Below are 26,216 nucleotides of genomic sequence, written 5' to 3'. Positions count from 1 at the left end.
GATATCTAATGTCTTCTATATAGGTATGAAATATTATTATTAAATACTTTTAATTTGTCACAACATTACTAAAGAAAAATAGGTAGTAGCTAGTCTAGATTGATCTTTTTGCATTATAGTTTACGAACCATAGGTTAACTAATGATAGAAACTCATGTTAAGGTAATTGACAAGATACTGTTTATATTTTTTTGCTCTGATTATAAGACAACTGACAAGATAAAATCCATGTTAATGCTAATGTTAAAAATTTAAAGTTATTGATCATTGTAATAATATTACAATCTTTTTCTTACATGGGTACTTTTATCGTTATTCTTATTGTTTATTATAATTTCTTTGTTTTGTATTTATTCTTTTGTATAGGTTTATTGAAAAACAATATGAGCCCAATGTTCATTTGAAGACATAATATTGTGAAGGTAGCATATGCATTGTTATTGGTTTGTTGTAACTTATTTGTGAACTTATTTGCTTGGATATTTAATATCTTTCAATTAGGATTTTAATTTCTGAGTTTCATTATGTCTTATATTTGTGTGTTGTATTTGAATCATTTAATGAGACTTTTATTTGCTTAAATTTGGTTGTTGTGTAAGTTATTATTATTATTATTGTTATTGTTGTTGTTATTGTTGTTGCTATTATTATTGTTGTTATCTTGAAAATATAATATTTATTAGGTTTGATAAAAATTAGTTGTAAAAGATCTCGAGCTCGAGCTCAAATAATAGAGTTTTTTTCGAGTATAAAAATCGAGCTTTTTTTTTTATATATTAGTCGAGCTTAATCGAACGAGCTCGAATAGCTCGATTTCGATCACGAATCGAGCTCGAGCTAAAAAAATGAAACTCAATCGAGTTCGAGTCGAGTATCGAATGACAAGTTTAAAATCGAGCTCAAGCTCGAGCTTATCATTGTATCGGCTCGATTCGACTCGATTACACCCCTATTCACAACCATCTTTTTTTGTATTTGGCTTTCTAATTCTAATTTTAACTGAAAACACGAATAGATTGAAATATGGCATCTCCAAGAACAATTCTCTTGTATTCTTTTTTTTTTTTCCTAAAAACCAAATAAAATATGTTAAAAACAAAGACAAGAAGTTGTCTTTCATCTTCAAGTCTAACCTATGAATAAAAGATGTTTAGGATTGTAAATGTTTAAAGATAAGATTTCTTTTGATTGTTAAATTTGTTTTTTATTTTTAAAAATAATAAATAAATAATAAAAATTAAAACAAATAGCAAAAATTTAAAAGCAAAAATATCTAGCCAACCAAAGTTTTCTTCTATTTATTGTTTTCTTTCAAGTTTTATTATCAATTTTAGAAATAAATTAAAGAAATAAAATAATGTTAACAATGACATCTAAACACATAAAATGATATCATTTTAAGGGTTTTTTTTTTTTTTTTTTTTTATCAGTGTCGTAGAAACACACATAAAAAATTCAAAGTACTTTTAAAGTCCGCTTGGATTTTGAGATCTCATTGCACTTTTAATGCAACGAAATTCTCTTCTTTTTTGACTAATTGCATTATCAGGTGCATTTGAATAGCACCTTAAGGTATAATTATTTTATCAAGAGCAAAGCCATAAGCAAGCAAACACAAGCCAGCTTTACTCTTGAATAAATACCTTCCCAACACATTAAATTGCACAACACATTTTATTTTTTTTCTTATTAAAAAGTTTTTGAGAAAACCAAAATCCAATAAATAAATAAATAAAAGAGAAAAAAAAGGCATCCATGCTAATCGCAATCATGTGCCATGGATGTCACTATCGCTCTCCTCCACTTTAAATAATTCCAACCAGGAGTAATCTTAATTCTTTTTACTCTGATATTGCTTTATTTTTTGTTTTTATTTATAATTTCCCTCAAAATATTTCCACTCTCCATTTTTCCAATTCCTCGCCGATTAATTCGTACATTATCCGCGATCGAACATGCCGGCGCCGCCGATTTAGTTCTTGGGTTTTCCCTGCTTTTCAGATCCGTTTAATCATCATCAGGTAAATTCCGGAATTCCTTTTTTGATCTGATTTCGTGTATGTTTCCCGAGAAAATAAAAGGAAAGCAAACAAAAAAAAAAACGGTTTTCAATTTCAACTGTTCACTTTCAACTTTTCTCTGTTCCATTTTTTTAATGCTTTCATTTCAATCAAACAGAGAGCATTGTTTTGAGCTGGTTGTTGTTACGTTAAAAAGTAAACAGATCTTAAATCATTCTTAAATTAATTTATTTTTTATTATTGCCGTTGATGTTCTTAAGAATGTCTGTATATTTATTGAATAATGTTGCTCAATTTCTTTATTTTGTTTTTTCTTTTCTTTTTTGAGCTTTTAAAATTAAAAAAAAAAAGTTAATGTTATTCAATTTTAATTATTTATTTTATAAATTTATAGATCTTAATTATGTGTGGTAGTATAAATTTTAATGAGCGGGTGCGCATGTTAATCATTATCACAGTTTTTGGGGAATTCAATATTATTATGTCTGCAATAACTTTGGTTACATAGGATTGCACTTCATTAATAACTATAAATGGAATTTAAGAGCTTTCATTGATTGTTAAATTTCATTTTTTGGGAAGTCTTGATAACTTCACTTACTGTGAGATATGTGTGGATGAAGGAGTTGGGGGTAGTTTGCTTCAGTTTCTTGTAACTGGAGGGTAGTTGAAAAGAGCAAAAAAAGAGTGTTGTCTGGGTGCTTCAGATGAGAAGAACTGATGTTACTGACAGTAGAAGGAGGAGGGTTCTTCTCTTCTTCAGCGTCTGGGTATAGCAAGGGCTTGACCCTTCTTCTCTTGGGTCAGAAGCACGAGGACAAGCCCATGAGAGTTTCGCCATGGAACCATTACCAGTTGGTGTACCAAGAACCTGATCCTGACCTCCAGCTGGCTTCCATCAAAAACCGGCTTTCCCGTGGGTGCGCCTCTTTTGTCTGCTTTGGTCGCACTTTCGCAGGACTTGATACCCCATTGCATTTGAAAGTTGGCCCTGTTCAACAACAGGATGTATTGCCAGGGCCTCTTGTTTCAGATAAGACTAATGATCGCGCAACTCAACTTGATGATGGAAATAATAATGCAAGAAAGGTTGCCCTTAAAAGTAGTTTGAAGAAGCAACCAAATAATACTCCAGTTCCTCTTGAGGATGTTAATGACCGTGAGGCATCAGGGGAAAAGGATGGCGATATCCCTAGTTATGCAGAACGAAGAAAGGTGCAGTGGACAGATGCTTGTGGTAGTGAGCTTGCTGAAATAAGGGAATTTAAGCCCAGGTACGAGAAATTTCTGCTCTAAATTAAAGTCTATGAGCAATGTAGTACAATTGTCAAACATATTTTAAGTTTTTCTATATGCTATTTTGATATGCTGTTTGTGTCTTAGTTTATGTGCATCATGAATTTATGTAATATTATGTGTCCTGCAGTTACTGCTAAGCTTGTTACACTTTCTTGTTTTCTTAAAGTTAGTTACATAAAGGTGTTTTGGCATTATTGAATAGCATCCTCCATAAATCTGTGGACAGCCATGCCCCGTAGGTTGTAAAACTATTTTGATTATTCGAATAACACGTTTCCTTGTTTGGTTAACTACTATAGCTTTTATGTAAGTTCTGCTGACACCCACTGCAATTTGTGTTATAAATCAAAACTGGTTGGTGCTCTTATTCTGATGCAATATTTTCCTGAGTGAATGCTAAGCATAGGAGGACATGTAGTAAGGGGTTTTTTTGGCCAGATGTAGTAAGGTTGAAAACTTGAAATTGGTTCTGAATGATGTTACAAAAATCAACATGCCACATACATATGAACTGAAATTTTCTATTGATACCAAATTTTTTGAAACCTTAAGTTGCTTTATAAGAAAGCCATGCTACTGGTTGCTTGGTTATGATTCACGATTGCTTAGTTCCTGGTTTATATGGTTTTTTAAGGTTCAGAGACATGCTTTCTTTGCTAATTATCTGAGCTTATTTGGCATGGCACCCTTTGCCAAAACATGGAATATGGCCCATATATTTTCTTGGATTTGTTTTACGGTCTAGAAAGATATGATAGGTTAGACGCTACCTGACCACATGCATAGATCTGATTTTAAAGCAGTGGTTCTCAAGATTTCACTAGGGACATGTCTATGTGATCTGTTTGATGTAATGTAAGAAGTTATGCTGCGAATGTGTAATCATAATTAGCATACATATGTGGATTTTTGTAAGGTGTTTGAGAGCTTTCTTTGATACTAATTTGAATGATAGCTGTCTTTATAAGAAATGTGGCTAAGATGTAGTACATAATTAATAATTTATAAGGTTCAACCCGCTATTGCTGATGTATTTTAGCTAAATTATGTATTAGTAGGTGTACAAGTCCTATGTTATGGTGATACAGCTATCTTGTGTCTATATATTTTCTAATCCCCATGTTTTCTGCACAATGGTGGCTGATAGGAGATACATATGGTGTCTATGCTAATAGATTACGAATATGGTAGGGGTATTCATACTTGATGACCCAATCTAAGGATTATGCTAATGCAGTGAAGAATTATATATAACTTTTTGGTTTTATGGTAATAATTCCATGAAAACAGGTTTAATAAAATTTATTTCAGAGTCAATATCTACTATTTGGTGATGTTTATTCATGTAATACAGAATTATGTTTGAAGGGGGAAATATTGTTTAGTTGGAATATTCCTTTTTTTAAAAATTTTTGTCATTAAATGAATATGGAGAAACTCCTTGACTTAGCTTAAAATTAATTAATTTGATTAGACAACAAAATCAGAATAAAATGTGATTGATATGCCCTACCATCCTATTTAAGTTACTATGCAAACAAATTGAGTAGAAGTCATCATTATTTCCTAGCAGGTGGTATAATTATTACTATGAGTTATGACATTTAATGTACAAAATCATATGGTTGGAAGTAAAGTTTCTTGGGACAATAAATATTTTCACGCATGAGAAGAAGGAAATCATTAGAAATGCTAAAGGCATTGATTCTTCTGAGTGTTTACTCAAGATTACTGAGGGTATTCTATGAGGAAAAAGATTCTTGAATGTATCACATGGTAGCTAATATGTCAGTTCCATTTGTAGAGAAGATACCTGATTTAAAAGTCAACTCAAATTTTGGGAGTTGATATCTTTTTGAACCGTTTTTTATGTGATGTTCAAATTTATTTATATTTTTTTGGATTTAAGAAGCATGTAATTTTCATATCAATTTCACTTGATCATCACATGTCAACATATCAAAAAGCAACCAAATAGGAAGACAGCTGACTATCTTATTTTTCATCCATACAAGGGGTGTTTGGTTGGTAGAGATTGAACTTTACACTTTGGAGCTCATTGCTTCCTGTCTGTGAAGGCATTCTTCTGTGAAACCTTCTAGCCGTTCAAGGTGTTGTGGTATAATAATGGTGGATCATTGCTTGCTTGTTAACAGAATCTAAAATTTGTTCTGTGCATCATATAATTGAAATAAGGGAGCTATCGTTTTGAGTAAGGACCAGACCTCAAAAACATAAATGCTAACAACGGCAATCTTGGTGCAAAACATGACCGTTGTTTGGAGGAACTTTTCCTCATGGATTGCACCTTTTTTTTTTTAATTTTTATTTTTACTTATAAGGATATGCACTAGTAAAGTATGATTATACTTCTTACTTTTTATGCCTTTTTTGTCCCTTTTTTAACCTCACTTAATTCATAGGTATTGTAATTATATTGACTTATTTAATAGGTTTATTGGTTAGAAGGGTTGGAAATTTAATCTAAGCTCTTTCCTCTTATTTCTGGGTTACAACTTTTTCACTCACTTAGCATTTATTTCCATTGTGAAACTTACATAAATTATCATTTAACACAATTGGCTCTCTTCACTCTCTTCCCTACCAATATCAAGGGGTGATTTTTTTGTTAATGTACAGTTATCGGTTTGGTTTGTAGTAATTCTGTAGGCTTGGTGTTTCTTCTCAGATGGTGAAGATTCTCTGCTTGTTTTCTTTATTTTATTTTATTTTATTTTATTTAACTGTTCAAATATTCTCCTTGCTTGTTCCTTCTTTTGGCCAAACCCTTGCTTGTTCAGTCTTTATTCACTTTTTTTTTTTTTTTTTTGTTTATTTCCAAATTACCTTGAATTCTGTTGATGATATTGTACCTTTTATTTATGTCAGTGAAACAGGTGGTTCAGACAATGAATTCGAAAATGGAAGTGAAAGAAACTGTTCATGTAGAGTTATGTAGTTTGGCCATTTGTTGAGTTCAATGATGCATCAAGTAAATTGGTGCTGAATCTTATGTTGGAAATGCCCAATTGATTTGTGGGCAAAGAAGAAGCAAATTTTGTTTTGATTCAACATGGAAATGAAATGGAATGCAACCGATAGAGAGGATCTTTTATGTCAATATTTAAACATTTAATTTGAGATTTTCAATTTTGTCATCCTGCCTGGGCTTCACTTTGTTTTTCTTTTTTTTTTTTTTTTTTTAAATTATATTATTGTTGTTGCATGACTCTGTTGTCCATTATTTCATGGTAATTAATGCGTCATATTTTTTGAGCTCAATCATTTGTAGTTAAAAAGGATTTTCATGCTGTGCTTCTTCTCTTACTACTGGTTAAGAAAGAAGGGTTGCAGTGGCGGTGAATGAGCATTCAAAGGGATTGATATATATTCCTTCATGTTGATCCTTTGTTCCAGTCGTTTAGCTTTAGTGATTGATACGGGTTCAACTCTTCCTTTTATTTTATTTTTTCAAAATAAAAATAATAACTGGTAAATATTCAGATTAAAAGTTTGATGTAATATACTTTTATATGGTTGGATGAACTTGAATATTATTATTTTTTAACATAAAAAATAATAAAATGAAATAGAAAAATGGTGACGGAATTAAGGAGTACTACGATGAGGTGAGATTTGATATCCATCAACGGGTGCTTTTATTTACGCCCTAAAAACTGCTCGTCACACAATTTTCAGTACCCAAAAATTTAAATCCTAAACAAACCATTTCACTCGTTTTTTAACCCGATTCTAAGTTTTTTTTCTATAATATTCTTTACACTTAGCGTTGTCAGCCCAATCCACAGATTATTTTAATCCGATTCGATTTTATAAAATCAATTTTTTAAAAAAAAATCAAATTTTAGATTAGATCAAATAAATCAGATAATATTAAAAAAAAATTAAGATCAAATCAAATTCGAATTTTAAGTAAATTTGATTCAATCTAATCTAATATTATATAAAAATTATTTTTTAATTATTAATTTATATATATTTATATAATTATATAATTATATTTTAAAAAATAATATTTTATATTTAAAATATAATATTTTATTAATTTTGAGTTGAATCGGATACGATTTATATAATATAAAATCGAATCGAATTCAAGTATAAAAAAATAAAAAAATTTTTTGAATTGAATCAAATTTAAATTTTATAATTATAAAATTGAATCAAAATTTAAATGAATAAAAACTATCTTGATCCAAATTGTTGCCGACCTATTTATACTCATTTTACTTTTTCATTGTAATTTCAAAACTGAAATCCTCTTTTCTTCGATCTCTAAAATAAAGCCATCAACAAAAATCAAGCTCAAAATCATCAATAATCACAACTTTCATACTACTCCGGCCATTAAATCTCTATTGAGGTAAATTTTCTTTGATTGGGTTTTAAATTTTGTTTAAATTGTCTGGGTTTATTATTATTATTTTTAGTGAAATCGATAATCACAAAAAAATTATCATAAATTATTTGAATTTTACAGATTTTTTTTTTTTGTAATTTTAAAAAGGCTTTATAGATATTCGTTTTCGTAAGCTTTCAAAAATTTATAGAAATGCAAATCTGTAAGTCAATGAAGCAAATCCATGAACTTCTTAAGGCTTACTAAAATGTAAATCCTTGTGCTAAACTCCTAATCCAAAAATACGTTTTTGTAATGTTCAAAAATTTTGGGCTAAAATCGTGAACGCCATAACTTACCTCGATATTCTTCATCCCCACCAATATTTGTATCATTTGAGTATCCATTTTCTAAATGCATAAGATAGTAAGAATAGTTTTAATCTAGATTTAAGGTTTGCGAGACGGAACGATGCGAAGGAAAAAGAGAAGTAAATGGGAGTACGAGGGGTTAAATGGTATTTTGCTAAAGCTTATTTAATGTAAGATTATTTTGATAATAAAAATTTTGAGTTGTAGAAAGGAATTTTAGGGATTCAAATAAAGCTCCCATTTACAAAACTAGTGTTTCAAGATAAAAAATGGAATTTACAGAACACAACTTGTCCCAATTGTTCCTATTTTCATGTCACTTTCAAAACAATTGAGGAAGAATTGAAAAGAACGAAGAACTAATAAAGAAAAGAAGAAGAAAAAAACTAGTACCCCACCCGCACAGGAAGCGCGTCGTTAGAATTGCGGATGACATGAGTTTCTCACACGCTGAACAACCCAGTGGCGCCAATCAACCAACCAACATTGTAGACTTTCTTATTGAGACTTGGCCACGCCTTGTCCACACAACGCACATCTAACACAATCTTAAACTGGTGAAGAACATTAAAAAAACCAAACCAGAATTTAGAAACATAAAGAGGAATAATGTCTATGGCAACCTCAATCCCATGTCTCAAAATCCCAAACCCTTCATCTTCCTTATCATCATCTTCCTCGACTAGTTATAGATTGCCTGGAGCAGCCAAGCCTTATATTGTCACCATAAGGAGTTCTCAAACTGAAGGTCCTTTGAGAAGACCTGTGGCTCCTTCCCCACCACCTCCTTTGAAACCAGTTCCTCCTTCTCCATCATCTCAACCCACACCTCCTTCTTCTCCTTCGCCTCCGCCTCTACCTCCGCCGCCTGCAAAGGCGGCTTCTGTGGCAGCTGTTGGAGACCAGAATGTGATCACTTTGGAGTTTCAGAGGCAGAGGGCAAAGGAGCTGCAAGAATACTTTAAGCAGAAGAAGCTTGAGGAATCAAATCAAGGGCCTTTCTTTGGGTTCCTTGGGAAGAATGAGATTGCTAATGGAAGGTAAATGGAATATGCCCTCTTTATTTAGTCATAATTTTGGATACATTGATGGATATGATGCTACTTTATGACAATAAGAAAGTAAGGACTCCATGGTAGAGTCAATTGAGAAACCAATAAAGAAAAGAGTAAAAGGAGTTGTGATTCTTGCTTAAAAGGTCATAGAGATAGAAATCCTGTGTGGGTAAATTAGTCTGCAAGGATCACATTTTACAGTTTCGGTTGTTGAAGACAATGTTAGGATTTGATGTACATGTTCCTTAGCCTGCCTTAATCAATGAAGCCATAAGCAGTTCAAATTTGCTATGAGCAGTGGAAAGGTTTAAACAAATTCATATAAAACACCATAAGAATTAAGGAAACAACTAGCACAAGATTTACATTCAGCTGTGGGCAACTGAGCTTCTTGAGTAAGTTTGTACTGGCAAGTGTTTTGACATATGAATTGGTTAGCAATTTGATCAATTTTATACCAGCAATGCTTACTGTGCTATTTAATTGTTCAATTGAAGTAGACAATCCAAATGTTTAGCCAAAAACTTTAGCAGAATAGCAATAGCCTATGAGCACTTTGCTTGATGTTGGAGAATATTTCATACAAGTGTCCATGGGCTCCATTTGTAGTAAATCGTCATATCTAAATTTTAAGATTCACCAATGTGTATGCACACCGTAATGGATTAGGAAGACGATGCACCTTTGTGTACATCGTATTTTTTACCTAAATCTATACCAAAGGAATAGGTATGAAATAAGCTAAATTTGTGCCAATCCCTCATTGAATGAATACTTGTTATCTGCATTTCTTTCATAGATGATTCATCAAATCCTGGCTGGTGAATCTTTCTTTTGACTTTGTTAAGCTTAATTCAATGTTACACATGTTCGACTGTTTCATTAAGATTGCAGTTCTGTTGTTAGTTTTCTATTACATTTAACTTGTAAAAATCCTTATCCTGGCTACTTGATCTCGGGTACTTGAATAATCATGCAAATACTTACTATATGATGACTGATTTTGGGGATGTTGGTGTTGTAGATGGGCAATGTTTGGTTTTGCTGTTGGGCTGCTAACAGAGTATGCAACAGGCTCAAACTTTGTTGATCAAGTAAAGATCATGCTCTCCAATTTCGGGATAATAGATTTGGAATGACTCTTTTCCTTGAACCTCAATGCTATTCATACTTCTGTATTTCTGTAGCTATGTCCAATGTTTTGTTTGCAACTTCTCTAGCAAGTTGTTTACTATTCTTGTTTCTTGATCAATCAATTGTAACAGGCTGTATCCGAACAGTTTGCTTGGTTTTCAAGTATACAAGTTCTTCATTTTGATCTTTATAAATACCAGGAGTTTTTTAGCAGATATGAGCCAACATGCATTGCTTGCTTGCAGTTTTATTGGTAAGTGTGACTCAGACGAGTGACGGTCTCTCATAAAGAGCAACAAAGCATGGGTGCGACAATCATCAGTAGACAGACCAAGAATAGCAATATCATACAACAAGTTGACAATATTTAAGTTGTTAGTTTTCTCCTTGTTAGATTTAGATTAAATTCTATAGAGAAAAAATTGCATCAGATGGCTAGCTGTGTCAACATCTAAGTCGAGCAGTACAACACTACAGCTGCAACAGTTTATCATCCTTGACATTCATTTCCGTATGGCATATGCAAGGGTAACCAAAAACAGCACAGAAATGATGCACGGTGCCTTTTTCTGATAAAACATCCTTGCTTCAAGTCCATCCAGTCAAGCCTCGATCCTTGCTATTCGTGCCTCTAACAGTGCGGTTCTGGTTTCCCAAGAATGCCACCCGGCTGCTATAGTGTTTGTGCCATTTCTGGTGCTTCGTGCATGATCTGCAGTTGAAGGTTCCCATGGTTGATAATGATACATCTTTAACTAATTGAGCTTGCTGCATAAACATGCAAAACTTTACACCCTAGTAAAACTATTTCAAAGTTCACCGAATTTCTTGGAAGGCTCAATATTCCATAGTTTAGGTTGCAGAACATAGGAAGATTATAAGGTGAACATCTAGGTTAAATCCTTATCTATCAATATCTGCCAAAAAAGCTAGCCCCTGGTTTTACGTTACAGATCACTCAGACCCCTCTTTGCATTCCCTTAATAAATTCACGAATGCAAATTCAGACATAAATCCTTCCAATATCTGTCAAAAGATCAGATTTACCTCTTAAGTCTTTAAAGTTAATCCTATTGAGATACCTTATTTCAGAAAAGAGGTAAGGATAATAAACATGATAGCATTATGAAACACTTGACTCATGTTATCTATATGACATATATACAACTAAGCAATCGCAACCATATTTTGCCACCAGTTATTTTTCAATTTCATCTTTTAGTTATTTCAAATAACAATTTAAGTCAACTTCTTTTGGTAACTTCTTGTGTTATTGTGAACTTGCTATAACTTAATCAATCACATCTCAAGCTAGGCATCACATGCATCACGTTCGTTGCAAACTAGTTTTAACAAAGGACTGAAGTAACAGAAAGAACTTCCCTATGCTGGCATATAATTTGCAAAAGATAATCTAGAATAACATGCGGGGTTATGACAATGGTATTTGTTGCTGATAACGGCTTCTTCAACTTGTTCCCAGCTATGCATTAACTGTTATAAGCTGACATTCGAGTTCTGGCATCTGGATCTAATGGAGTACAAGGAAGATAACCGCAACATATTTTTGAACTTTGTTTAACACGAGAATAACATCAATAGAAGAGCTTATCAACTAAGGTACACGCTTGAGAAATATGATATGTACTCATCCTTCATATTACCAATGAATCACATGCCTTACCATGATTACTTGCCTCTGCATATATGGTCATGAAGGCACAAATCTATGACAAGGTTTGGTTTCAGGCGAAAAGGAATTAGGATCTTTATCTGAAAACTGTCTGTTAACCGCTTCTTTGGATAAGTAATAATAATGCTGTTACGGCTCACTAAAGCTTCACAACTCACAAGAGTACATCACCTAAAGAGTAAGCCTAGCCACTCCTGAATCCTATTACTCCACAATGGTGCCATTCTCAAAATTCCAGGACGAAATCAACACATTTAATAAATCAGCCATCATTTAAATCTCTTTAAAACGTAAAAATCAATGTGGTTTTTGAATACATGGCTATCTATTCACCATAGTTACAATTGACACCAGCCGAAAACACCCTTGCTCCTGTTTGGTTTATACGATTGCAGCAAAGAATAAATGTACAAAAGAGAAATTATATAAAAAATAAGCTTCTTGCTGTAATATGCAGTAAAATTTTCAAATTTGAGCCAAAAAAGAAAGAATAGAATCAATAAATACTGTCACACTTAGAATTACGATGGATAATATCCAACAAGAGACAATGACTCGAACCAACAAGATCTATTATTCTCATCAACTCTAGAGAAGACAAAAGCTTAGCTTTCTACTCTCTGCTACAAATGTCTCAGTCAAGCCAATAAAGGACCTAACCTAATAAACTTGTACTAGATGATTCATTCCCTTGTTTGGTGCCAAAAAAATAAAAAAGAAGGCTTTAATCAGGAAAACAATGATACCCAAAAATTTAGTTGCCAAGCAGACAAATTCATATCCTCAGCTTTTGGCCAAAACAAAAGCAAGTGCTTTAAACCCGAATTCATGAAAAGAAAGAAGGAAAAAGACACACTTCAAAGAAAGAGAGTTTGTTCTTCTCCTGGAAGCCAGGGCCTGAATGTCTCAACTCTGAAGCAAAGTTTAAGGCTTCGTTTGTTTTGGGAAAAATAATTTTTGAAAAATAATTTCTTTATTTTAAGTGTTCGTTTGACAGAAAAAAATACTGCGTGACCTCCAAATGCCAACACTTTTTGACACATTCCAGTTTTTCGCATGTAGTTTGGTGAAGGGGAAGTGGATTGCCCTTTGCAGTTTCGGCTATTTGTCTCCAGTCATAAACAGTTATGACAAAAACAATTCAATTAATGGGGTTTCTAGTTTCACTTTTTTCTGTCTGAATGAGCGGAGAAAGCAAGACAAAAAAAACCCCAAAAAGAATTGAGCCAAAAAAAGGAGATCCTTTTATTTCTCTCATACAGCAAAATTCCAATAATGCCGATTTGGTACGGCCATTGTTGTCACCTTCTTCTTATTCTTTAAACTCTTCCAAGTGTCTCCCTTTCTTTTCTTCTTATTCTTCATGGTCTTTTCTCTACTTTGTTGCTCATTGTTAAACAATAAATTAGACGAATAAGCCTTTTTGGCAACTGAAACAAAGTAATGGGGTGTGTTCAAGGCAAGAATTCAATGAACTCACCTCCTAGAGACTTACAGAAGCTAAAAATGGAAAATTGGTATATGGGAACAGGAGGATTTGTGGGTCATAGAATGTCAACTGGTCAGAGGTATTCTGAGCCAGGTCGGATTTACAGGCCTGAACCACTAAAGAAGCTTAATGGATTTGGTAGTGCTGATGCCTTTGTTGCTTGTGGTGCTGATGGCAGAGGGAAATTCAATGGTAAAGAAAAAAGAGAGAAGCAATGAATCTGTTGGAAAGAGAAATGTTTTGGTTGTTGGAGATGAGATCGTTGATGGATGGCCTAAATGGCTCATTGATAATATCCCAAAAGCGGTTTTGGCTGGTTTGGTTCCAAAAGGTGCTGAATCGTTTGATAATCTTGATAAAGTAATTATTACACTTTGATGTTACTCTAATTTCTCTGCTAAGAATGGTTGGGTTACTATCAAATAACTGTGGTAAGTATAGATGGAGAATATGTGGTAAACTGGTGGTCTTTGTCATTGAAGAAGGAAATAGAATTTGGATTTTTAATGACCTGAGTACAATTTGAAAACATATGATATTATTTTCTTTAAAATTAAATTCCTTGGCAGACATTGTTTGGTTGGCAAGGAAATGGCGTAAAGAAAAATTATTCACTAAAATTTTGATGCTATCCTTCTCTGCTCCTAGCTTGGTTAGAATGTTCAGTAGTCTCGAGATGACAACTCCAAGTTGGTTATATTAGGTTCATCTGAGTTGAATTCATTATATATACTCTGATCCAAGTAACAAGAAGAAATTAATTAAAATTTGAAATTATTATAGTCCTTGCTTCTGTGAGTAACTGATGCAAGATTAACTTAAAAATATTGTGAATTTATCGTAAGAAATGCAAATGATGTAAATTTTCCTTTTGCTGTTTGGTTACAGCAATGTGTATAAAGCTCGAGATAGGGAGACTGGAAAGATAGTTGTCTGGAAGAAGGTCCGGTTTGACACATCAGAACCTGAGAGCGTGAAATTTATGGCAGGAGAGATAATGTTATTGCAGAAGTTAGATCATCCCAATGTAGTGAAGCTTGAGGGATTCGCCACATCAAGAATGCAATATAGTCTTTATCTAGTCTTTGACTTGATGCTGTCAGATCTGGCAAGAATTATATCTCGTCCCGAGGGCATGCTTACAGAACCACAGGTTAGATTTGCGTCCTTACCCTTTCATAGATTTCAGAAGTTGGGAGACACTAGTTAATTTGCTTGGTTGCTAATTTGAATTGTTGATGTAATACCCTAGCTCAAATAATAATTGAGCTAGACTAATATTAAAGCTCATAAGTTTATTAAGATATTATTTAGTAAAAGAAAAATGATTGAAGTATTAGATGAAAGAAAATTTAATTATCGTGAAACAAAAAAAAATTTTTTTTTTCTTCCTCATCTTTCTTAGGGTTAGAGAATATGAAAAATCAAGTTGGAGATTCACAAACAGAGGCTACAATCAAGTTAATTCCTTAAAAGTGAGTACATGCTCTCTTTTTATTTAAGAAGAAATATCAAGTTGATTGCTATTATTTGGAGTTGAAGTTTTGAGAGAAAAACCAAGAAAAATCATGAAATCCTTCATTAATCTTGATGATCTATTTCGGTAAATTACTGTGTTTTTTTTATTTCATGTTCTTAAGATTTATTGATGATTATTGAATGGAGTTTGAAGCCTGAAAGTAAGGATTTGAGTTTTTAAAGATTGAAGGAGAAATTATGTTTTTGAATGAGATATTATGATCTGTAATAATGAATTAAAATAAAATTTTACATTAATGGATAGATTATTGCTGTGATTATTATATATCATTGGAAATCATGTTGAATCTAGTTTCTAATGAAATAAATAAAAGTCAAATCCGAGTTTTCTATGAAGAGTTGTCTAATTTTAACTTAAGGATATGCAGGCTATAAGACAACAGCATCAGGGTTGAATTACGAAATTTTTCTTAATTTATATATAAGGATTTACAGATTAAGCCATATATGTTTGGAAAGTTTATTGAGTCTACTTTCCAATGAAATAAGCGGAATTGAATTTGGAGTTTCCTGTGAATAAATATATAATTTTTATTAGAAGGTATACAGGCTGTTTGGCAGCAGTATATGGCGTGGATTTCAAAAATTGTTATAACTAATCTACAAGGAATTACGAGGTGTTCCATATATGGTTAGAAAGCTTATCAAGTCTAGTTTATAACGCATTAAAGAGATCATAATTCCGATTTGGATATATTGAGATATGATTGTTTTAATGAAAAGAGGTCAGGCTGCCAGTATTAATTAGTTAAGTTAACCCTTTGTGTAACTTAGTTGATTTTTGTATAAATGGTCTCAAAAAGGGTTGATTAAATTTTGATATGTTGAAATGATCTTGGATAGGCCATTAATTATTTTTGGAGAAAAACTAAGTGGTAGAATCGAATGGAGGTAAGTAGAATCTCACACACTTTGCTTGTTTTCGAATCTATGTATATATATATGTTTCTAAATGAAAAAATGTTTTATTTCATTATTTTCAGTGTATGAAAATAGGATCAAGCATATGATTATTTTGTGTTTCTCTATATAAATAATGGATCATGCTTATGAATGAAATGAGAAAATGATTTATGTTTAAAGAATGATTTTATGATAGCTACGTTTTTATATCCCTGAAAAGTGGGATCATCGACATCAGAACTTAGCTCTACGACCCTGGCTAATGGGTAATAGTAGTTAGCAAAGACATGATCATACGACCCTGGCTAACGGGTAATAGTAGTTAGCGTAAGCCTTGGCTAACAAGTTATAATAGTTAGCAATGATCATGAGAATGAAATTATCGATACGGCTAATGTCACGGGTTATAGCAGTGACCGTAGCTAACGATTTGAATGATAATGATGATTTTATGATAATGATGATTTACGATGATTTTTAATGATTGATCCATGATTTGGTTTGATTATGATGTTTGAATGATAGCATACTTTACAATGATTTATGAAGTGACATATTTTGACATTGATTTATGAATTTATGAAATATTTGACAAAATGATGATCTTGAAATATTTTGATATTATGATTTGATAAATGTTTTGAATGATCTATATGATGTGTAAAAAAATGATGCTTGATCTGATAAGGTGTGTGAGCCTATACTTACTGAGCTGTGGTTTGCTCATTCCCCTTTTACTTTTTCTTTACAGATGACTAAGTGATAAGTTTGGTTAGTCTTATGTGAAGCTAAAAGATGAAATGGGTATGATTACTTAATCGTCAGAGAATATGTTGACCAATGAGATTTTAAGAGACAGTTTTATATTTTATATGGTTTGTATTTGGATATATAAAGATATATCATCAGTTGAATTAAAGATATGAATTTTACTTGGTATATTATTTTATTGAAAAATTTTAGAATGTTTAAAAAAAAAGGCTTCGTGTTACTTTGAGATTTTTTTCAAGGTAATATGATCGTGTTATGCCTCGATTCGAGGCGTGACAAAAAGTGGTATCAGAGCTTAAGTTACGATCTTTGGAGAATTTTAAGAGGTAGATTATGATTTGTAGATTGTGTTGAGATTTTCTTTAAAAGCTTAAGTTATGTTTCTTGAAGATTTTCTACGAGTTCAGGTTATGATCCTTAAACTATATGGGATGTTAAGGAGCTTATAATATAATTTTGGAGATTTTCTAAAAACTACGATTATGATCTTTGTAGATTTTTAAGAAGTTAATTTATGATAAGTAGATTAACGATGATTTTCAAAGAATATAGTTTATAATCCTTTGATTGAAAGAGATATTCTATGAGTATGGTTACAATCTATATATTATGTGAAGATTTTTAAGCATTAGATGATGACCTCTGGATAATGTGATAATTTTTCAAGGTCATAACTTTGATCCATAGACTATAGTGGTGAGTACAAGTAAATGATTCGATGAATTTTGGAGTAGTTAAAGTTTCAATGAATTTTGAGGAATCAATGATTCAATGGATTATTGGTGTAGTTATTTTTGTTGATATTTATATATTGCTTTTGGATCTTATAGTTAAGAAAAAGTGTAATTACTTCGATACAGTGCAATTTTATAAGTTGAAGAGATTTTTTGACGCCACTTGTAATGAGATATATTTTATAAGTTAAAGGATTATTTAAGAGAACAATTTGGTCGTTGGATATCTTATGGGTTTGAGAAAAGACTTTTGACTTAAGGTTTTGAAATTATTTGATAAGTGTTAAGTGAATCCTTGATCAAGGATGAAGATTAGAATATGAGTGTACATTGTTGGAATTAAAAGTATAGAATATTAAAGTTGGAATGAAATGATATGTTGAAATTTTGATACAATTATTTATAGATTATGATGTTGGTGAATTTATTTTGATGGATTTAGTCCAAAATGTTATAATTGTGGTAAATAGCTTTATATATGTAAAGAAGGATGTTCATTTGATTTGGTTCTACATTTTTATTAAGAAAATATTTAAGGTTTGATCATGCGAGTTGGATGTTTGTATAGTTAATTTAAAGTTTGATCATTAAATTCCTATTTGAGGTGTACTGATATTTTTTAATAGCTAAAGTGATTAATTTGTGGTTATAGTTTTTAATTGAAGTATACTATTTGATTCCTTTGAATTTTATATTTATAGAGAATATGGCCTATTGTGGTATAAGGTTGTGTACTTAGCTAGAAATTAAAATTGTGGTTATCAAGATGATTTAGTAAGGAAGTTGATTTTAAATGAGTAATCAATTTACAGAAAAATATGCATGTTTTGGCTAAGAATGATTGTTTGAAATCTTACAAGTGCAAATGATTATTTGAATTTTACAAGGGAAAAAGATTGGTTGAAATTTTACAAGTGATGATTTTGTGTACTTAGTGATGTTGAGCATGTATTTGATTTTAGAGAAATTTGATAGAGCTTTTGAAATAATGTGATGCATTTGGCTATTGTTCATAATTATACTTTTAGTGTGAATTCAAGTGTTTGGAGTTCTTATTGGTTCAAACTTTATAAAAGAATTTTTTTTATGGATTATGATGCATAGTTTTTAACTTTGACATGAAGATGATAGCAATAAATTTGGTAAAAAGAGAATTTGAGACATTATGATGTTTGTGAGGATTATGAAGAATCAATTGTTATATGATAATTGGTATATTAGAAAGAGTAATATTCGCAATTGAAGACAACTTTGATAATTAGAGATTTATGTTTGAATTTATATGGTGTAAATTTATGGATATGATCTATTGCATTGATGTCATATGTATTCTAGTGGTTAACTGATAGAAAATTTTATGTTGTCGGTGAAAAAGAAAAGAAAATTAAAGTATTATGTGATATCTTTTTGGTGACAAAATGATTTGTTGATATTGTTATTCAAGGTTGTTATGGTTATGAAAACATGGTGTGAAGCATATTACAAGGAATTTTATGGACACATGCTTTTCTTATTACAAAACAATGTTATGAAAGTTAATTTGTTTGAATTTTATTGGAAAGAAATATCAGAGTGCGCAGTGGAAGCCTGATTTAATTTTAAGTTTTAAATTATTGTGCTATTATTAGTTGAGAAAGTGATGAATCTTTAATAAATAAAGAATATTGTCACCTCTGATGTTTAGTGTATATGATGAATCTATGTTAAGAGAATATCTTAGTAAAAGCTTTGTGATTGGATATGAGTATTTAGAAATTCAAGATGATATGAGTTTTAACATATTGAAATATCTTTTTTTTTTCGAATGGTTGATTAGAAAGAACAAGTTTTGAGGCAAAATGATTATTTTTTTTCAAAGTTTAATGAACCAATCATACGGTAAGAGATATGATTGCAAAACTAGAAGAATGAGATATTGATGTAAATCAAGTTTCGAGGACGAAACTTCTTATAAAGAGGGGAGAATGTAATACCCCAGCCCAAATAATAATTGGGCTAGACTAATACTAAAGCCCATAAGTTTATTAAGACATTATTTAGTAAAAGAAAAAGGGCTGAAGTATTAGATGAAAGAAAACCTAATTATCGTGAAACAAAAAGGAAATAGAGTTCTTCTTCTTCATCTTCCTTAGGGTTAGAGAATATGAAAAATCAAGTTAGAGATTCACAAACAGAGGCTATAATCAAGTTAATTCCTTAAAAGTGAGTACATGCCCTCTTTTTATTTAAGAAGAAATATCAAGTTGATTGCTATTATTTGGAGTTGAAGTTTTGAGAGAAAAACCAAGAAAAATCATAAAATCCTTCATTAATCTTGATGATCTATTTGGGTAAATTATTGGGCTTTTTTTATTTCATGTTCTTAAGATTTATTGATGATTATTGAATGGAGTTTGAAGCCTGAAAGTAAGGATTTGAGTTTTTAAAGATTGAAGGAGAAATTATGTTTTTGAATGAGATATTGTGATCTATAATAATGAATTAAAATAGAATTTTGCATTAATGGATAGATTATTGCTGTGATTATTATATATCATTGGAAAGCATGTTGAATCTAGTTTCTAATGAGATAAATGAAAGCCAAATCCGAGTTTTCTATGAAGAGTTGTCTAATTTTAACTTAAGGATATGCAGGCTGTAAGACAACAGCATTAGGGTTGAATTACGAAATTCTTCTTAATTTATATATAAGGATTTACAGATTAAGCCATATATGTTTGGAAAGCTTATTGAGTCTACTTTCCAATAAAATAAGCGGAATTGAATTTGGAGTTTCCTGTGAATAAATATATAATTTTTATTAGAAGGTATACAGGCTGTTTGACAGCAGTATATGACGTGGATTTCAAAAATTGTTCTAATTAATCTACAAGGAATTACGAGGTGTTCCATATATGGTTAGAAAGCTTATCAAGTCTAGTTTATAACGCATTAAAGAGATCATAATTACATTTTTGATATATTGAGATATGACTGTTTTAATGAAAAGAGGTCAGGCTACCAGTATTAATTAGTTAAGTTAACCCTTTGTGTAACTTAGTTGATTTTTGTATAAATGGTCTCAAAAAGGGTTGATTAAATTTTGATATGTTAAATGATCTTGGATAGGCCATTGATTATTTTTAGAGAAAAACTAAATGGTAGAATCGAATGGAGGTAAGTAGAATCTCACACACTTTGCTTGTTTTCGAATCTATGTATATATATATATGTTTCTAAATGAAAGAATGTTTTATTTCATTATTTTCAGTGTATGAAAATAGGATCAAACATATGATTATTTTGTGTTTCTCTATATAAATGATGGATCATGCTTATGAATGAAATGAGAAAATGATTTATGTTTAAAGAATGATTTTATGATAGCTACGTTTTTATATCCTTGGAAAGTGGGATCATCGACATCAGAACTTAGTTTTACGATTCTGGCTAACGGGTAATAGTAGTTAGCAGAGACATGATCATTCAACCTTGGCTAACGGGTAATAGTAGTTAGCGTAAGCCCTAGTTAACTCGTTATAATAGTTAACAATGATCATGAGAATGAAATTGTCGATACGGTTAATGTCACGGGTTATAGCAGTGACCGTAGCTAATGATTTGAATGATAATGATGATTTATGATAATAATGATTTACGATGATTTTTAATGATTGATCCATGATTTGGTTTGATTATGATGTTTGAATGATAGCATATTTTACAATGATTTATGAAGTGACATATTTTGACATTGATTTATGAATTTATGAAATATTTGACAAAACGATGATCTTGAAATGTTTTGATATTATGATTTGATGAATGTTTTGAATGATTTATATGATGTATAAGAAAACGATGCTTGATCTGATAAGGTGTGTGAGTCTATACTTACTGAGTTATTGTTTGCTCATTTCCCTTTTACTTTTTCTTTACAGATGACTAAGTGATAAGTTTGGTTAGTCTTATGTGAAGCTAGAAGATGAAATATATATGATTACTTAATCGTCAGAGAATATGTTGGTCAATGAGATTTTAAGAGATAGTTTTATATTTTATATGATTTGTATTTGAATATATAAAGATATATCATTAGTTGGATTAAAGATATGAATTTTACTTGATATATTGTTTTATTGAAGAATTTTAAAATGTTTAAGAAAGAAGGCTTCGTATTACTTTAAAATTTTCTTCAAAGTAATATAATCGTATTATATCTCGATTCGGGACGTGACAGTTGATGCAGATAAAATGTTACATGCATTAACTGCTTTCAGGTCTGCAGCACTGCCACGAGAGGGGAATTTTACACCGGGATATTAAAGGATCAAATTTTGGGCTTGCAAATTATTTTTCTCCTAACCGCAAGTATCCTCTCACAAATCAAGTTCTGACATTATGGTATAGAGCCCCTGAGCTGTTGTTAGGTTCGACGGACCATGGAGTTGGAATTGATCTTTGGAGTGCTGGATGCCTCTTGGCAGAGATGTTTGCCAGGAGGCCAATCATGCCAGGTAGAATAGAGGTAATACAGTCTAATATTCCTGAGTAATTTATATATTTCTGTCAAAATTAGTCCTCCTTTAGAAATTTTTGGTGTGTGTTAAGAGAGGAAGGCCGGGGGGGGGGGGGGGGGGTGGGGGGCGGGAGTTGATGTTGCTTTTAGTAGTTTCACAGACTAAGAATTTTTGTCAATCCAGGTTGAGCAACTTCACAAGATTTTCAAGTTGTGTGGCACGCCATCAGAGGAATATTGGAAAAAATTGAGGCTGTCTACAACCTTCGACCTCCACAATCATGCGAACCTAGTCTAGTAGATGCTTTCGGGAACTTCACCCAATCTAGGGCTTTTGATCGCTCTTCTTGCTTTAGATCCTCCATTTCGTGACTCTGCTTCTTCAGTCCTTCAAAATGAAGTAAGCATGAACTGGAAGCTTATTTAGTGCCACTATTTTTCTTTCTTTACAGTGAAGAAGAAGAAAAAGGAAGGCGCTTTCAGTTGAATCTTTATTTTTCTAGATGCATATTAGGCTTTGTTATTTTCAATCAGAAATTTCAATAAGAAGGTGTGTGTTAAGAGAGGAAGGCCGGGGGGGGGGGGGCGGGGGGGCGGGAGTTGATGTTGCTTTTAGTAGTTTCACAGACTAAGAATTTTTGTCAATCCAGGTTGAGCAACTTCACAAGATTTTCAAGTTGTGTGGCACGCCATCAGAGGAATATTGGCAAAAATTGAGGCTGTCTACAACCTTCGACCTCCACAATCATGCGAACCTAGTCTAGTAGATGCTTTCGGGAACTTCACCCAATCTAGGGCTTTTGATCGCTCTTCTTGCTTTAGATCCTCCATTTCGTGACTCTGCTTCTTCAGCCCTTCAAAATGAAGTAAGCATGAACTGGAAGCTTATTTAGTGCCACTATTTTTCTTTCTTTACAGTGAAGAAGAAGAAAAAGGAAGGCGCTTTCAGTTGAATCTTTATTTTTCTAGATGCATATTAGGCTTTGTTATTTTCAATCAGAAATTTTTTACTCAATGTGAAGTGATTAAGAATAATTCTCTAATCAGTCACCAATAAGCTGAGGTTTCTAATTTTATGTTAGAAAAGAAAGGTAGTATTGTTTTTTCTGCTTCTTTTGTATGACAATTGCTTCTAGAGCTAATTATTTGCCATAGCTAACCATCTTTAACAACTGAATTCAACACAATTTGGATGTGCTGAAGGAGACAATGTGCCTTACTGACCACGTATCTTCTACCTGCAAATGTTTTGAGAATGTCAAATTCACATAGATGACTTTGCATCTTTCAAAGAAATAAATTCCCTTTTCTTCCCCTTTGACGGTTGATTTCTCTTACACTAGTTGTAAGGCATTTTCCCTTAACATTATTTCATGTTGATTATTATTTTATAATTTGTACCATTTATCAGTTGAAAGTTATCTCTCACATATGTAATGTCCCTAACAGGTTCTATTCCTATAGTATGATTGTACAGCAGTTCTTCAGCTCATGTTGCAATTATAAGATTTTATGTGAGCCTTATTCTGAGTCTTGAGCTAAGAAATACTTTCTATTTGCAGCTTTTTTACACAAGTCCATCAGCATGCGACCTTTCAGGTCTTCTTGTCGTTTATAACGAGGATGATAATGCCAATGAACTTAGAAAGTAAGTATTGCTTTCCGAGATTAGTTGTGAATCCTTTTTATACCAACCATGTTCACAGATTTCTGCTTTACTTGAGAAAAGGTCTCAATGAGAATGTGGTTAGTTGCAATCAGAATGTGAATATCTTTTTGCATCAATTTATTCATGATTCTATGCTATTTCACATTGACTTAAAATTTAGGAGTCCTTTCTAGGTTCATGACTGGATTAGACATGTTTGTCTGTAAATCTAGTGATTCATTGAGAACTGGATTAAAAGTCTTGCAATACAGGTTTTATGACTTTTGCATGAAAAGATGTGAATGAAGAATCTTAACACAAGGATGCTTCTTTATTCATAATCATGTTATATTTGATCATTAAATTCAAGTCCTTGGCTGTAAAAAAAAGAAGTTAGGGGACTGGAAGGGGGGTGGGTTGGTTTGGTTAGATTTGTACCATGCCGAAGAACCTATGAAATATTTTCAAGGGTGCTTTGTAATCCTTGACAGTTGTATTTTGTATTAAATTACAAATGCCTGCATGCCGTTTTGCCCTAGGACTACTTTCTGTTTTTATTGTCACAATGAAATCAAGATTCCATACTTTGTAAGCTTGAAGGCACACAAGAAAATGTTCACAAACACACTTAATGTTCATCCCAGACATATATTACCAAGTAATTATATGTAAATGGGATGATGAATATGAATTTTGAATTATCCAAAAAAAAAAAAGAAAAAGAAAATTGAATTTGTTACAGCAATCATGTAACCATTAGGCTAGAAAGCAACAGAAAAGTTTCTGGTCAGAATTTGTTTAGGATTATCACATCCTGACATGGGATGCATATGATGTGGAAATGCCTTTTGATTTGGTAATAGCAATAAGTAATGTTTGTGGTATTCAATCTTATATGCAACTGTACTAACGTTTAATGTTCCAGATAGGTTGCAGACTATATTTAGAGATCTGTCCAACTACATGTTCTTTTCTCATTTTTATAGGCGCAGAAATGCAAAAATGAAACGATGGTCTCGAGCACTTCGTGAACGCAGGAAACAAGATGAGGTGGCTGAACAAAAGGAAGAAACCATGTTTCATAGGGAGGTAAGGAATTTGCCACAGGAATTTTGAGCAAAGATAAGCAAACTCCCCTGATTTTTTCCCGAACTAACAAAAAAGAAAAAGCAAAGAGATGCAGTAATGACTCCTTGATGATGTTGCATAGGACATCTGTCATTATCCATGACAAAGGAAATTTGAAACATATTTTTGGTTTCTTTTTCAATTAAGCAAGAAAATAAGCAGATTAATTAGAATTCACCTACCTTCCTATTTCTAAATGTTGGTACTGGTTCTTGTCCCACAATATTATTGTGTATTACTATTGATTTAACGCTTAATATATAGTACATCAACTTGTGTTGTTTCAGGAGACTGGGAAGATTACTGAGCCAAATCTGCAAGTCCAAGAGCCTGGTAGCAGTACCATCAGGGCCTCACCAGGTTCAAAGCCCACCCAGGTGGAGAGCCTTTCTCTTTGCCTCTCTGCAGTCGCTTCTTCAGGCCGAAAGACATCCCCAAGCACCCATGTTCATTCCAGTGCTAGTAGGAACATTAGAAACCGGCCACCATTACCCAGCTCCCAAACACAAGCTCTAAACTATCAGAAGGACAATGGTAACATGTATAGACTGAATCAAGTCGGTAAGTCTGCATCCACAAGGGAATTCATAACTTTGAACCAAAGGAAACATTCAGAATATGCTATTGATAATTATGCCATGTAAAATGATCCAGTGGTGCTGAGATTTTGAGTAATTTGCAGTGTCTTCTAAAGGTTTCAATTGATATTTTTTCTTCTCCCTAAACTGATTTTCAAGTAATTAAATAAAACTGTTAATGCATATTTTACTGTCATAGTTGATTAGTAAGTGCCATATATCCTGAGGATTGGCAACAATATATGCGGCTATCAGGTACTAAACTTTAGTTATTCAGAAATTTGTAGCCTGAGACATGATTGATTTTTTCACTTTTTGGTAAAAAGGAGGGTGGGATAGACCTGAACAAAACATGGGGACATCATTGATGTTGGGAAAATTATGGCAAAACATTCCCTACTTTCTATGTTCAGTTCTTTTTATTATTTACTTTGATCAAATAGGCAAAATATGTCAGAATTTGCCTGCTAGAATACTTTTGAATAAGACTGTAATGCTAGATCAGAATTTTAGTAACATGGATAGAAGATTAAAAACTTAAGCCCTTATTCCTCACAAAGAAAGGTGCAGTGCTTGACAAGTAATAAGGTATGACTCATCCAACTTCTCTAATTTCTTACAAAGAAAGAAAGATTCAGTTGCCAATTAATGTATGCCTCATATCTACTAACTCAAGGCTACTTCTTGGATGAATATTATAGGTAATAGAAATAAAGAAAGAAAGAAAGAAAGAATTGAAGGGTTAGATGGCTTGGTGAATGGAACAGCTATTCATTCCTTTGAACCAAAAATGACATTAGTGCTTTTAGTTTCACTTAAAGCAATGAAAGTCATTAATTACAGTCCAAATGCATATTAAAATGAACTTGAAATTATCATTTATACATATACATAAGTAAAGATAAAATCCTCCTTGTTCACGGGAGCCGTACAAGAACAAAGGAAAAGAAAAAAACATACGGGATTAAATCCTAGACTGAACTATATTTTTGTAT

General features: G+C 32.1%; 2 protein-coding genes and 1 pseudogene across 3 annotated transcripts; all 3 read left to right on the top strand.

Moving 5' to 3' along the window:
* The first annotated feature begins 1,535 nt into the window (after positions 1-1,535).
* On the top strand, positions 1,536-6,478 carry LOC111312185 (uncharacterized). The gene is made up of 3 exons (XM_022912221.2): positions 1,536-2,021; positions 2,645-3,295; positions 6,210-6,478. Exons 2-3 carry the CDS (start codon positions 2,742-2,744, stop codon positions 6,277-6,279), a joined length of 624 nt encoding a protein of 207 aa, XP_022767956.1. The 5' UTR covers positions 1,536-2,021; positions 2,645-2,741; the 3' UTR covers positions 6,280-6,478.
* Positions 6,479-7,600: 1,122 nt separating this feature from the next.
* On the top strand, positions 7,601-10,453 carry OHP2 (one-helix protein 2). Its single transcript, XM_022912224.2, has 2 exons — positions 7,601-9,091; positions 10,131-10,453. Exons 1-2 carry the CDS (start codon positions 8,661-8,663, stop codon positions 10,243-10,245), a joined length of 546 nt encoding a protein of 181 aa, XP_022767959.1. The 5' UTR covers positions 7,601-8,660; the 3' UTR covers positions 10,246-10,453.
* A 2,879-nt stretch (positions 10,454-13,332) lies between these two features.
* Positions 13,333-25,404, top strand: LOC111312184 (putative serine/threonine-protein kinase At1g54610; annotated as a pseudogene). The gene is made up of 9 exons (XR_016343511.1): positions 13,333-13,560; positions 13,601-13,783; positions 14,301-14,575; positions 21,598-21,876; positions 22,052-22,196; positions 22,658-22,733; positions 23,430-23,515; positions 24,502-24,604; positions 24,931-25,404. The product of XR_016343511.1 is annotated as a putative serine/threonine-protein kinase At1g54610 (transcript).
* The last annotated feature ends 812 nt before the right edge of the window (positions 25,405-26,216 follow it).

Source organism: Durio zibethinus, chromosome 1 (assembly GCF_047325235.1).
Source record: "Durio zibethinus cultivar Kanyao isolate XHJ-2024 chromosome 1, ASM4732523v1, whole genome shotgun sequence".
NCBI lineage: Eukaryota > Viridiplantae > Streptophyta > Magnoliopsida > Malvales > Malvaceae > Durio > Durio zibethinus.
This window is presented reverse-complemented; position numbering and strand designations above follow the sequence as displayed.